Source organism: Calcarisporiella thermophila, assembly GCF_041956535.1.
Source record: "Calcarisporiella thermophila strain CBS 279.70 unplaced genomic scaffold VTP21scaffold_1, whole genome shotgun sequence".
NCBI lineage: Eukaryota > Fungi > Calcarisporiellomycota > Calcarisporiellomycetes > Calcarisporiellales > Calcarisporiellaceae > Calcarisporiella > Calcarisporiella thermophila.
Window position 1 is genome coordinate 850,959 of NW_027192191.1, and position 12,066 is coordinate 863,024.

Sequence of the window (12,066 nt, forward strand, 5' to 3'; positions counted from 1 at the left end):
TATTATCTCACTCGAAACTTCTCCCTTTTTTTGGGCATACATTTGTAACCGCTGCATTTTACACCAGTTTATACAATTCTTTAACTTTGTCGTACGCTCTCCCATACTCGAATATTAAACATTTTAGGTAATTAGTTTTTTTAATTTTGTCGAGTAAGTTTATAAACTTTTACTCTCTTATCTTTATTAGTTTCTGGACAATGACAGGAGCTATAAGTAGTATGGCAGATGATTCTGTGCGTCTTAATTCTAGAGAAGGCCTCGTTACCCCCCACCCTTCCTCGGAGTTACATGAGTCAGAACTTGCTCCATCTTCACCCAAAATTATAGAAGACAAGTTTATTACTCGCCCACTACTATCCGAAGAACGATTAAAACAACTATTAGCAAAGGCACTTATCGACGGCGATGACGAGGAAACGCCAGAGAGAGAATTAGCACCGTCGCAGCAAGCACATGAATTAAATAACCCTGGTGGCTGGCGAAAAAGCCTGGTACATGAAGTGGAGGAAGAAAGCGAGGAGTATGATTCGGAGGAAAATGAAAATACGTTTCAGAATCAACATAAAAATAATAGCAAAGATGATAAAAAGAAACCGACCAAACCAAAGGTAATTTTTCATAACTGATGCTCACTAATACAAGAATAACTAATTTCCATTTTTTTTTTGTTCTAGCCTTTGACAAAGAGAGAGCTTTTGGAAATGCATAAAGAAAGCGATAGACTTATTCGAAGTAATTGCTTCATTAGGCCTATCTGATATCAACACTAAAATTCCTTTTTCTTCACAGATGCTGTTGTCGCACTGGAGCCACGAGTTGTTAAGAAAAAGACACTTTCCGAGTTTTTAGCAAAAGTTAAACCAAATTCGTCTAGCGAAATGTAAGTTCTTTAATACATTTTGCTCCACGTTAAGCTTCACTCACAAATTTTGTAGGTCACTTGAACCAGCACAATGCACCGAAACAAACAATGATCAAAATAATGAAAACAGTCTGAACAGCCTAGATAACATAGCATCAATCAATGATACATTTCAGTATACTTCTCCTAATAACTCTCGAAACCAACGGAGAGCACGTCTCCTCGAACTTGCAGCCCAGACTCAAAGAAATGAAGAAGAGAGCGATGATGACCTTGAGATCGTCGGAGGACCTCCCAAAGAAGCTCTAGCAGCAGATTCTTGCTTAGATTCGTCTGCTAGAAAAGACTTTGACCTGTCGAAAACTCCGCTTACGTTGAATGAACTTAATATGCGTCTCAAAGAGCGAATAGCCCGAGATCTCGTAGAAAGAGCACAAAAACTCGAGGAAGAAGCTAAAGCAAAGGGAATGTGGAAATCATCTGAAGATTATGCCAAAGAACAAATGGAGAAAGAACAAGCAGCGGAACGTGAGAAAGAATGGGAAGAGCGACGAAAGAGAAATCAGCAAGGCGGAAATGACGATGATGATGAAGATGACAGTGAATATTTTGAAGAAGAGGAGGGATTAGATGAAGAAGAGGTCGCGCTTGGAATCGTGAAATTAGGAGACGGAGTCGATGTAAGTGAAGATGAAGAATCACAGGAAAATGAGAGCGAATCTGTAAATGGCGGAAGTGGACATGAAGAAGCACCATTTTCCGACGAGGATTTGGAAGAAAATGAGGAAGAAGAAAATGGTTTCGAAAAAAAAATCAAGTCTTCTGTTATTCCTTCTCTTCCTCCTACGAAAGAATGGGTATGGAGTAATGAAAATACTCAGGAACAGAATGATTCTGAATCTGCCACTCCGACCGATCTCCGCTTGGTGAATGCTCTAGAGCCATTTCACGATGCTAGGTATTGTAATTTCTTTAAATTAATATACTAAAAATATAGTCGATTAAAAGGTGGATTGTTTTGATAGCAATATAAAGCCAAGTTCTTTCCCAGGAGATACACCCTTTTCGACTTTTAGTAATGATATTTCCGGCAATGATCCTGACGATAGTAACCAAGAAAGCGATAGTAATCATAATGATGAAGAGAGTATTGATGATGAAGCTCGTCGTGAGCGGATGTTGGCGTATAAAAATATGCTTAGGGTTCAGCAATTTAAAGCGCAAAAATCATCTAAACTGAAATCAGACTTCGTAGAGGAGGAGGCAGAGGAATCAGAAGATGAATTTATGGGTATAGGGGGTGAAGATGAGAATGAAGATAATTTGGATGAATTTGAAGAGGATGGAGTTGTGATTCCAGCAGCGCTTGAGGGATTGGACAAAGATGAACGCGTAGATGAGACCAAACTAAGGGCATTTCATATGTACATTACAATCTTCGGGTTCACATTATTTAAGCCTATTTCACTTATTCTCCTATCATTATCACAGGAAATCCTTGGCTGAGCAGGACAAAGAAGAGGTGTCCGCGCTATTGAAAGATATCACCAATCACACCTTACTAAAGCGGCGTCGTGATATTGATGACAAAGGTTTTGGCTTCGATGACGATGACTGGTACGATGAGTATTATCACACAAGCCGGAGCCTTCCCAGTTGGTACAAAAAGAAAAAAAGAAATGAGGACGATGAGCAAGATCAGCTAGCAAAACTTGGTATACTTTAATTATATGTTTTCCATTGAATTAGGAGATTTATTTTTTCTCCTCTAATTAGCTGCCAACCCCGAGACAGCGGCTTTCGCTAAAGCTGCTGCGATGCATCAAATGAGAACCAACCTTGAGATATTGGACAGAGAAAGTGTGGAGGAGTCCCTTGAATCGGAAGAGGATTTTGATCAATCAGATGACAACCCAGAAGAAAGAGAGGGTGATGAGGAAAGTGAGGTAGATGCAGACCCATACGACTCACCTCTTAGGCCTAGCGACAGTTTACTGAGCCCAGAATCGAGTAATGTGAATACCGAGGAATACGCTGGCGAAATATACACACAGGATGAGGACCAAGAATACAATATCACCGAGATCCCGAGAGATGCGCTCGACTCATTGGCCGATACCAGGATTGGAATGGCGGACGAGGATATTCTTAACATGATTGAAGAGACGAATCGGTCTGGGCCTAAAATCCCTCGACTATCACGGGTTGCTTCTCCACCTCCTCTGGGAGGTATGTTTTTCAAATCTACGCAGTGATACAGTAGTACAGTTGTGTATTTCTGTTTAGTTAAACTTCTTTCTTTAACTCCAAAACTGATAATGATATTTAAAAATATGTAATATATTGGATATCCATGAACTATCTTTGCATGGCTTTAACTCGAACCCGTGTTATAAGAAACCATCTGCAAAATACTAGATTCAAGCAACAGTGTATCATCAGTTCCTCATTTCGGGATTGCCGTATTTTGAGTTCACTATTTTTCAAGCATTTTATAGTTTCAGAGAAGTTTCAGGCATACTTAGCCCGCCGAGCCGGGGCAGGGGTGATGACTAATGTCCACAGCCTCAATCAAAAGCGAAAATTCAAGTTTTGTTATTTTCACATAACTTCTCTTTTCCCATTTCATTTTATCTTATTTGCTTTTAAAGAGAAAGTAGGGGATTACTCGCAGTGCTTGAGAAAACGAATTTGTCGTCTTCATCTTCACATTTCTTCTCTTAACCTTTATTACTTCCCTTTTTTCCCTTTTTTCCCTTTTCTCCTTTTTTCTTTCGCTCATTGCGATTGCTGGAACTACAAGGAGCATTAGTCGCCCGTCGTTCTAGCTATTCCCTCACAAAACCTGTTACCTCAGCAAAAGAACACCGCGTTGTTTTCCCAACAGTTCAGTACTGAATATCACGAACAATCAAAATGCCTATCATGTGTAAACTCCCCAGAAACGCCGATAATGTCCCGTGGACTACTACCACAGGATCAAGTTGTTGACGTAATTAACGTCGAACAAACTTGCAATAAACCCAGCAATGACCAGCAGACTCGACCGCATAAGGACCAACAATTCGGACTAGACCCTTCAAGTAATGACTCTAATGCACTTCAAAATAGCACCCCATTCGCCAAGAATCAAGAGGCTCAATCAGCTTCAGCTTCCTCTCTTGCAGAAAACAAAACTTCTCCCCCCACCTCCGCAGTAAGCAGTAGGCGCCGAAAGTCCCACCGGCCTATGGCTGCCTACAAGTCTGGTATCATAAAATTCAAGGTGAATTCACCGCCTCTCTCTCGTGGGCATATTCCTACTCCTGAAGACGCTATTTCGGTGACCTCATTATCCGGTGTCCCTCTTGGTGTCTCCGCTCAGCTCAACCCAAGTCCTGTGAAATCAGTGCTTGACAGCCCCTTTTTCAATGCTAGCCCGATGGACTCATCGCATCGGGTTCCTGCCGAATCTCCTGGTACCCCTGCTCCTATGTCTGCCGCACTCTTTGAAGATCTTTCAGCTCTTGGACTACCAGCTGAATCTGATAGTAGCAGTGGCAGTGTTAGCATGAGTAACAGTTTGGCTGATCTTTTTCCCTCATCCCAAGAGGAGCTAGGCCAATTGTTAAATAGCTCCTCTCTTTTATTCCCAAGCGATACGAGTACAATTTCGCTTATAGACGAGTTATTCCCATCTGTGGGTTCCTCGTCCACTTCGCCCGCACATTCTCTTCTTGCTACCCCTGCTATGCCCTCTTTAGAGAACACCCCATGGCTCGAGGCTCTCAGCACCCCGATTTTGGAGCCTGCCAATGATTCGTTCATTGTACCCGTCAAACCTTCAACTAACTCTAACACCGACACTTCGATGCCCACTCCGCCCATGGGAACGGGAACTCCTGCTCCTCTTTCAAGTCGTAAACGCTCTCATGAAGCTATTGATGAGCTTGCTGCTAACGAGAATGCAAATTCTCCAGTGCTTGACGCAGCAGCTTTGAGGCGTCTGCGGAACACCGATGCTGCGCGGAGATCGCGACTCAAAAAGATGGCGCACATGGAACATCTCGAGAAAAGGGTGGAGGAACTTGAAAGCAATAACACTAGTCTCAAACTTAAGGTGGCTATTTTGGAGAGCGAACGCAACAACTTGGAACAACGTGATATGGAATCTGTCAGTAGAATTCAAAGGCTTGAGGAGCAGCTCTCACAAGCCCACGCCGCTCTAACTGCTCGGATATTGAGAGCTGCGTCGTCTTCTAGCAAGTAAATGAGAAGCTCATTTTCATTTATTGGATTTGCCCCGAGAACTTTTCTTCATGATTTTGTTTTTTGTGTCTTTTTTAACGGATATATATCTAACCCAGGTTCGTATTACTTATCGTACATATCGTAGTGAAAATGAAAAGAAAGGAATCATTTTTCTCCTGTTATTTCCCTTAGGTTTTGCTTTGGATGTACTCTACCAAAGAGAAAACTTTTTTTGCTTTACCACTTTCTGTTAATTGTTTTCCTGCTTGTCTTGCTCTTGCCATCTTCCGTGTTCCTTTTAATTTGCTAAAGAAGCGACTCGGGATAATAAAATTCGTACCTTCGTATTCGAGCTTCTATTCTAGTCTATTTTAAAGTGATATATATTAGCTTCTTTTGATTTTTCTATTAATGACAAGATCTCCTAGTAGAGTGTATAAATATAAATCATATGTCACTGAATCCTACTATCGATGTAAGTTTAGCTTCTACGCATATTGAATAGCAAAACTAATACAAATTTTTTTCCCACATAAAAAAAACTTGGAGAGATCCGCTCAACATTCTTCTGCCTCTCTGAATCACTTAGGATGAAAATATGCTTAGAGTTCTACGATATATGGGATTGAAGGATAAAATAATCAACCAAATAACTGTTTCTCTAGCATGTGAGCGGTGAAAGTTTTCCGCTCAAAGTTTTTCAAAAAGCTTTTTAAGAGTCTCGAGTTTCAGCAGATTTCCTTTCTCTTGTTCGTCCGTTTTCCCTTTTTCTCCTTTGAATGAACTTCCTCCATATACCCTCACTCATGAAATATTTTCAAATATTTGTAGTCGCTGCGCTCCTCGTTGCAGCCAACGCCCAGGCGGCTAAAGATTGTAATGAGGCCCCAACTCCCGAATGCCGGCAAATGTGCACAATAGTAAACGAGTGCTCCACGAAAGAAAACAATAACGAGGTTGTCAGTTGTCTCTGTGCTCGAGGATTCGGACCAGTTGGATGCAAGTGCTATGTCGACCTCAAAGTGACTGAGCTGAGTCTCGAAGAGTGCACAAAAAAGGTTGCGGAAGGATGCAAGGATAACTCCAGTGCGAACATCTTTTCCCGATTCTTGTTCAAGCACTAGGGGTGATTGTTTCCTGTGTCGGAGAGTCAGTTAAATGATAAGTCTTGTATACCGTAATGTGATAATATGATATAAATTTGTATATTGAAGATTTTCGTTTATTGAAAGCAAATTATCTTAAGAAAACGTGAAGAAATACCAAGGTGAAGAAGAGTGGTTGCAAGATGTTAACTTCGGGAGGTAGAAATGAAATATTATCATTGTTCATTTGTGTAAGCAATAAAAGGCGTGTTGCTCTGCGCATTTTGTGTCAAAGGGGTCAACTTTTTTGGTTTTCGATTGTGGAGAAGAATGCCATTTTTTTAGAGTTTATTTGTGCTCATCCCATTTGAATCTCGCATGGAACCTCGGAATGAAAAATCCAATGAACCATTCGCTATGGTGTAAGGTTGTTATGCTTATTAAATACAACGCGGGTATTTCAACTTAGTTGGCTGCCCAGAATGAGTAGAATAGCGGATATTTCCACTTTCCCTCAGAGGAGTGTAGTGGTAATAAATGGTTAAATTGTATTCAGATTATATTCAAATTACATTTGTCTATACAAAAAGTATCACGCTTGATATAACGAAATAAAAACTAGGGTCGCAATATAAAAAATAGATATGTGATTATAAGTGTCGGTATACGTATCAAAAACGAATTAGGAGAATAATCAGTCCATTGCGTCGCTTTTATACAAAGGGAGATATTCCTGAGCAAGATTGCTCTGTCTGATAACGTGATAAGCATAGACGCCGGCAGCAGAGATAATAAACCTGGTTATAAATTTTAATCAATCAGTCTCGCGAAAAAGTAAATAACAGTAATGTATCCAAACCCGGCAAAATTAAGGATGTTGAGTTGGTCACCGTACAAAAACATAGATATGGTAATCAAAACTGCATCTTTTGTAATTCCTGGAATCCCCAAAGTTACATTACTTCCTGCTCGAAGCAAGCGTAGCTCAGTGAACAAGACCAAAAAGGCTAACGTTGCACCGATTCCCACAAGAACAAATGTCTCTAGTAATCGGTTAAGCGAGGCGAAATGGGGTGATTTGTGAATTAATCCAACAAAATTTTCTAAACAAAAAGATAAAATAATCGAGGTAAAGAAGGCGATGGGTGAGAGAAGTCGAATTGTTTTTATTGGGCTGTTCGGACTCTTTTCATTTCGGTAGAGTACTTCAGTAAGGGGCCAGCGCAAGCCGCTTGCGATTGACGCAAAAAAGATAGTCGTGAAACCCGAGTGCGCAATTTTTGGAGGATCCAAAACGAATAGAGAAACTCCCGAAGAGATAATTGCAATAATTGACACCAGTGATAAGCGAAAACGCTCTAAACCGAACACGACTGCAAACAAAATGATAAATACAGGTGTCGAGTATTTGAGCTTTTAGTGGAGTTGGAGAGATTCAACGGCTGTAAGAATGTGAAATATAAAATATCTTTACATACCAGAGTGTAAAAGCTCAATGGAACAAAACTCAAGGCAATATTCGAGGTGCATATCTCTATCGCTACAGCTAAACCGCATGGGATCTTCGATACACCTAAAGATCAGTATTCTAGATTGAAAACCGTAAAACACGCACTACATACTATATTTTTTAAGTAATAAATCCCATCTTTAAGCTTTGGATTTTTTGGTAATAATTCGCGTGTCTTATTGGCTGTCGGGGTGTCTAGTTGAGGGAAGAGTTTCAAGAGTAGGGAGGAGAGAATATAATGGTACGCGGAATAAAAGGAAGCTAATAGTAATGGAAATTGCCCATTCCTACGTGAATAAAAGACTGTAAATAAAATGTTTTCAGCAGATGGTGCTTGGAATCTTACCAGTGGTTCTTGTCTAGCATATTCTTATTAAAAAGGGCCAGCATGATAGAAAAAAAGAACCAGGCTAGAACATAAGGAACATGTTTACGCGAAACGTTGCTGTCAAGTTTATCGGAATTTCGGGCTTTCACATATACTACTGGGCCCAACTCCGGCATTATAAAGAGTTTTTCTTCAGCAGGCGTGTGGCCTGGAAGTTCATGACCTGGCTCTTCTTGTGATATATGTTCCTCTGAAATGGTCTCTTGGTGCCGCATATCTAACGATATTTCTTCGGGTATTGAATTCTGCCCGAATGGCTCCATTCTATCTAATGTGTCAGATATCTGATTAATGGCTGCGGGAATATCCTTTGCCTTTTCCACGACACTTTTAATTCCGTTGTCTAACGTCTTTGCCTGTTCTGTAAAGAATTTCTGAAGGTCGCCAGAGAACGGAAAAGGTTGCTGTTGTAAAGAGGAGCCAAGCCCAATTAATTGACGCTGCGGAAGCGCGAACTTGCTGTTATATGGCCCATTCATTATCGTGGATGGTGAGAAGAAACTATGTTCCTGTAGCACTCAAAAAAAAGTCGATCACAAAAAGTGACGCAGCACTTTGACGTGTATATTTCCCTTTTTTTTATTTCAAGGTTCCTAAATGGGTTTGTTCAACTTCATTTAACTACCGAGATCCTTACATAAAATGGACATATCTAAAGAACAAGACACAGCAGATAACGAAAACGCAGTTACCCAAGAAGACTCTTCACAGATTCATCAAACTCCTAAGTTGGAGCAACAAGAAGAGAATGCAACAGGAAACGGGAAATCTCTAATTCCAGAAGACAGTCATGACTCTACGCATGAACCTAACTCCTTCAAACGCGCACGATTAACCCCCCCTGCTGCTACTGCTGAGATAGCTACAGGGCGAGACGAATGGAGTTCTCATGGTGGCGTCGAACATCGCGTTGAGGACGAGTCCAAACACGTCCATTGTAAGTGCTTTTGATTTTGAAATGGCAATTGAATTATTTGGTTGCCCCGCAATCAAATTCAATATTCATTTTCTGGTATGTATTTTTATTTTAGCTGAATCTTCACATACATCCCACCCTCAGCATTCAATTTCTTCGAATCCACAAACACCACCTAGTAGCGCTTCCTCCCAAATTCCGCGTACTTCTCAAATAGGTCCGCCTTCGGCTTTTGATCCTATTAGAGAGAACCGAATGCATGCATCTGATTACTCCAGCCATGCTCCTCACGTGTCCAGAGAACAGAGTGGTGCATCGCCGCCTGCACTACCTCCAGTATCGACCCTGCCGCGGCTCTCTCAATCTTTTGAACTCCCCTCTATTCAAAATCTTGGAAGCGGATCGCTCCTTCCCCCTCTGAGACCCCCTACACAAAGAATGTCCGTCTCTTCTATTTTGAGCCGCAATAGCGACGATTCATACACAGAGAAAAAACAAGGTCGGAATGAGCAGGGACCTAATGCACGCGGATCTAGTTTACCTCCTTTAAATGAAGCTGACAGTAGTAGACAAAGCGCGGATTACTACGGCCATCAAGCTAATAACCTTCTCTCTATAGCTCGGTCCAGTAGTCAGCCTCCGACTCCATTAAAACAAGAGACACAGTCTAGTGAAGAACATAAGCCACCATCAGGAGGAGTGAGCGAACCAAGTATACAGGAAGAGCCTCCACAAATGCGGCCGCCGTCACCGCCACTTGGTCTTTCTACCTACACACCATATCCAGGACACCCACTCTACTCTGGCCCACCAGATATATTGGGTGGTGGCCACGCCAATTCGCACCACGACCCCATGCTTACCGATCGGATGGCTGAGAGTTCGGTTGATTCTTTACATTATCCCAAACAAAATGATATCATGGATGACACCCACGTAATCAACGGGTTCCGCGATGTGGTTGAAACAAATAGGTCTGCTAATCAGGCCGACGAGAGAAAACCGCAGTTGGTAGTCAAGAACGATCCATCACTTGATATGGCTGGATATCCGGAACATTTCCTTGGTAAACGGCGACTCGCTTATCTGACAGATTTTTACAGATTTTTAATTTTAATTTCATATAATAGGAAGCTTTACTTATTCACCAGACTGGATTGCTCCTTCGGAACTGTTACGCATCAACGGACTACTCGAAGTTCGCATCCCGTCCATTTATTTAACACATGATAACCCAAAGGTGGTGAAAAAGGCAGTGTGGGGAACAGAGGTGTATACAGATGATTCGGATGTTGTTGCAAGTAAGTTCGCAACAATTAGATTAAAAGCTCTATATATATTTATTCTTCTAATTACTTTTATTAACTGCAGTGGTGATCCACTCTGGAAAATATGAGTTACCCCCTCCCGGCAAATGCAAAATATCACCCGCTCCGGAACACGATCTCTCAGTGACGCTGCGAGTCCTCCCTAAACTTGTGCGCTACGGCGCCTCCCAGTGTCATGGAATTGAGAGCCGCGAATGGAACTCGCATGACGGCCTAAGTTACCGTGTCGAAAGTATCATGCCTATTGCCAAAGGTGCTGCGTGTCGCCATGGTCGAAAGCAACATAAAAAGTGGATGAATAGCGATGCACTCTTCCGAAGACATGTAAGTACTGATTTGACCGCAGATGTGACTGGGGATGCGCTGTTGATTTCAGCAGCAGCGCAGTTTGGCAACCCGGTGGTGCTGCAATTCAACCGAGAGCGAGATCCATGGTATGGATATCATTTCTTATTCTGGAGAGATGTCATAGTAATTTACCCTGAATCATGCAATAGTTTTAAGTACATGCCTCATTTGTTGACATCTCAAGAAGACAAACGAAGCGAATATATACCAAATGCACGAGAATGGTTGCAGAAAGGTGATGTGATATATCTCGAAAACGATAAAGAGAGGTATGTGCATATATTCGCCCCTCGAGTACCAAAACATTTTTAATAATATTTAAACAACAGGTACGAACTTAGCTTCCACGACGAGAAATTCAAAGTCTCTCTTGTCTCGCCTTCAGCATGCCTTAGTTCCTCTTCTAATCGCAAGCGGCAGCGCCAAGAGGATGAATACGCTAAAGGTCAAGCTGCACTGCAAGTCTATCCTCTCCCTGATTCAAGCATTGAACGTGTTTTAGCAGATAATTTGAACTGGGATGACATCATTTGGTCGCATAATTGTGTCGCGTTTAAGATTCCATCCTCCAACACTAAAGATCTATTAGCAGGAACAGGAGCAGGAGCAGGAACAGGAGCAGGAGCAGGAGCAGGAGCAGATGATAGCACTTTGACAAAGGATTCCACCAATATGGCCGATCTATTATCCTGGCGCACACTGGATCGTGACCTCGCAGCCCATTTCACCGGAGAAGCTCGCGCAAATAACGTCTTGATATGTTGTGTCCAAAGGTTCTATTGGCGAGAATCCGGAAGGCGAAGAGCCCAAGAGGACGAGATGGAGGAAGAGAAGGAAGGAGAGCCAATAAGAAAAGAGAATGGGGAAGCTAGGGCAGACCAGAAAGAGACAAAAGAAAGTGAGAAAACTTCTGCCGAGAAGGATGAAGGGAACGTGCATGGGCCTGAGCATGAGAACAAACAGGAGCCTGAAAACAAGCCAAATCCAAAGCCAGAGCTTGAGCCCGAGAGCAAGATGGATTTAGATGAGCCTGCTTTGAAGACAGCGACAACAATATGGGCGGATGTGAATCAAACTGAACCGGAAGACATCTCTGTATCCAAATCAAGCAACGCTAAGGAGAGCGTGAAAAACTCAGGTGATGCATTAGAGCCACAATCAAAATCGCCTGCGACCGAGAATAAAGAACAGAAGCCTATAAAGCAGCAACAAAGTAATCATTAGATCTACGATTATGGAGATAATATTCTTTGAGTGTGGGATTAATTAGCCTATCACTCCTAAATATTCTCCATTTTTTTACTGTTTTAGCGGATTTATTCTATTGTTTTTTTTTTCCCTTCGCTTTCTGGCATATTCTGTGATTTAAACAAGTCTATATTTTTAAATAATAGCA

At 41.8% G+C, this 12,066-nt stretch overlaps 5 protein-coding genes across 5 annotated transcripts; 4 read left to right on the forward strand and 1 right to left on the reverse strand.

Moving 5' to 3' along the window:
• Positions 1–200: 200 nt before the first annotated feature.
• VTP21DRAFT_367 (uncharacterized protein) lies at positions 201–3,120 on the forward strand (the record flags this gene model as incomplete). Its single annotated transcript, XM_069393997.1, has 7 exons — positions 201–611; positions 678–735; positions 793–883; positions 939–1,823; positions 1,942–2,289; positions 2,357–2,580; positions 2,642–3,120. The coding sequence occupies 7 exons, from the start codon at positions 201–203 to the stop codon at positions 3,118–3,120; spliced, it is 2,496 nt and encodes an 831-aa protein (XP_069256746.1).
• A 698-nt stretch (positions 3,121–3,818) lies between these two features.
• Positions 3,819–5,114, forward strand: VTP21DRAFT_368 (uncharacterized protein; the record flags this gene model as incomplete). Its single annotated transcript, XM_069394008.1, has 1 exon — positions 3,819–5,114. One exon carries the CDS (start codon positions 3,819–3,821, stop codon positions 5,112–5,114), a length of 1,296 nt encoding a protein of 431 aa, XP_069256747.1.
• A 432-nt stretch (positions 5,115–5,546) lies between these two features.
• Positions 5,547–6,219, forward strand: VTP21DRAFT_369 (uncharacterized protein; the record flags this gene model as incomplete). The annotated part of the gene is made up of 3 exons (XM_069394019.1): positions 5,547–5,570; positions 5,685–5,763; positions 5,927–6,219. The coding sequence occupies 3 exons, from the start codon at positions 5,547–5,549 to the stop codon at positions 6,217–6,219; spliced, it is 396 nt and encodes a 131-aa protein (XP_069256748.1).
• A 655-nt stretch (positions 6,220–6,874) lies between these two features.
• Positions 6,875–8,557, reverse strand: VTP21DRAFT_370 (uncharacterized protein; the record flags this gene model as incomplete). The annotated part of the gene is made up of 5 exons (XM_069394031.1): positions 6,875–6,977; positions 7,040–7,593; positions 7,659–7,742; positions 7,803–7,977; positions 8,037–8,557. The coding sequence occupies 5 exons, from the start codon at positions 8,555–8,557 to the stop codon at positions 6,875–6,877; spliced, it is 1,437 nt and encodes a 478-aa protein (XP_069256749.1).
• Positions 8,558–8,720: 163 nt separating this feature from the next.
• VTP21DRAFT_371 (uncharacterized protein) lies at positions 8,721–11,894 on the forward strand (the record flags this gene model as incomplete). Its single annotated transcript, XM_069394042.1, has 6 exons — positions 8,721–9,015; positions 9,110–10,060; positions 10,125–10,295; positions 10,366–10,756; positions 10,820–10,939; positions 11,000–11,894. The coding sequence occupies 6 exons, from the start codon at positions 8,721–8,723 to the stop codon at positions 11,892–11,894; spliced, it is 2,823 nt and encodes a 940-aa protein (XP_069256750.1).
• Positions 11,895–12,066: the final 172 nt, after the last annotated feature.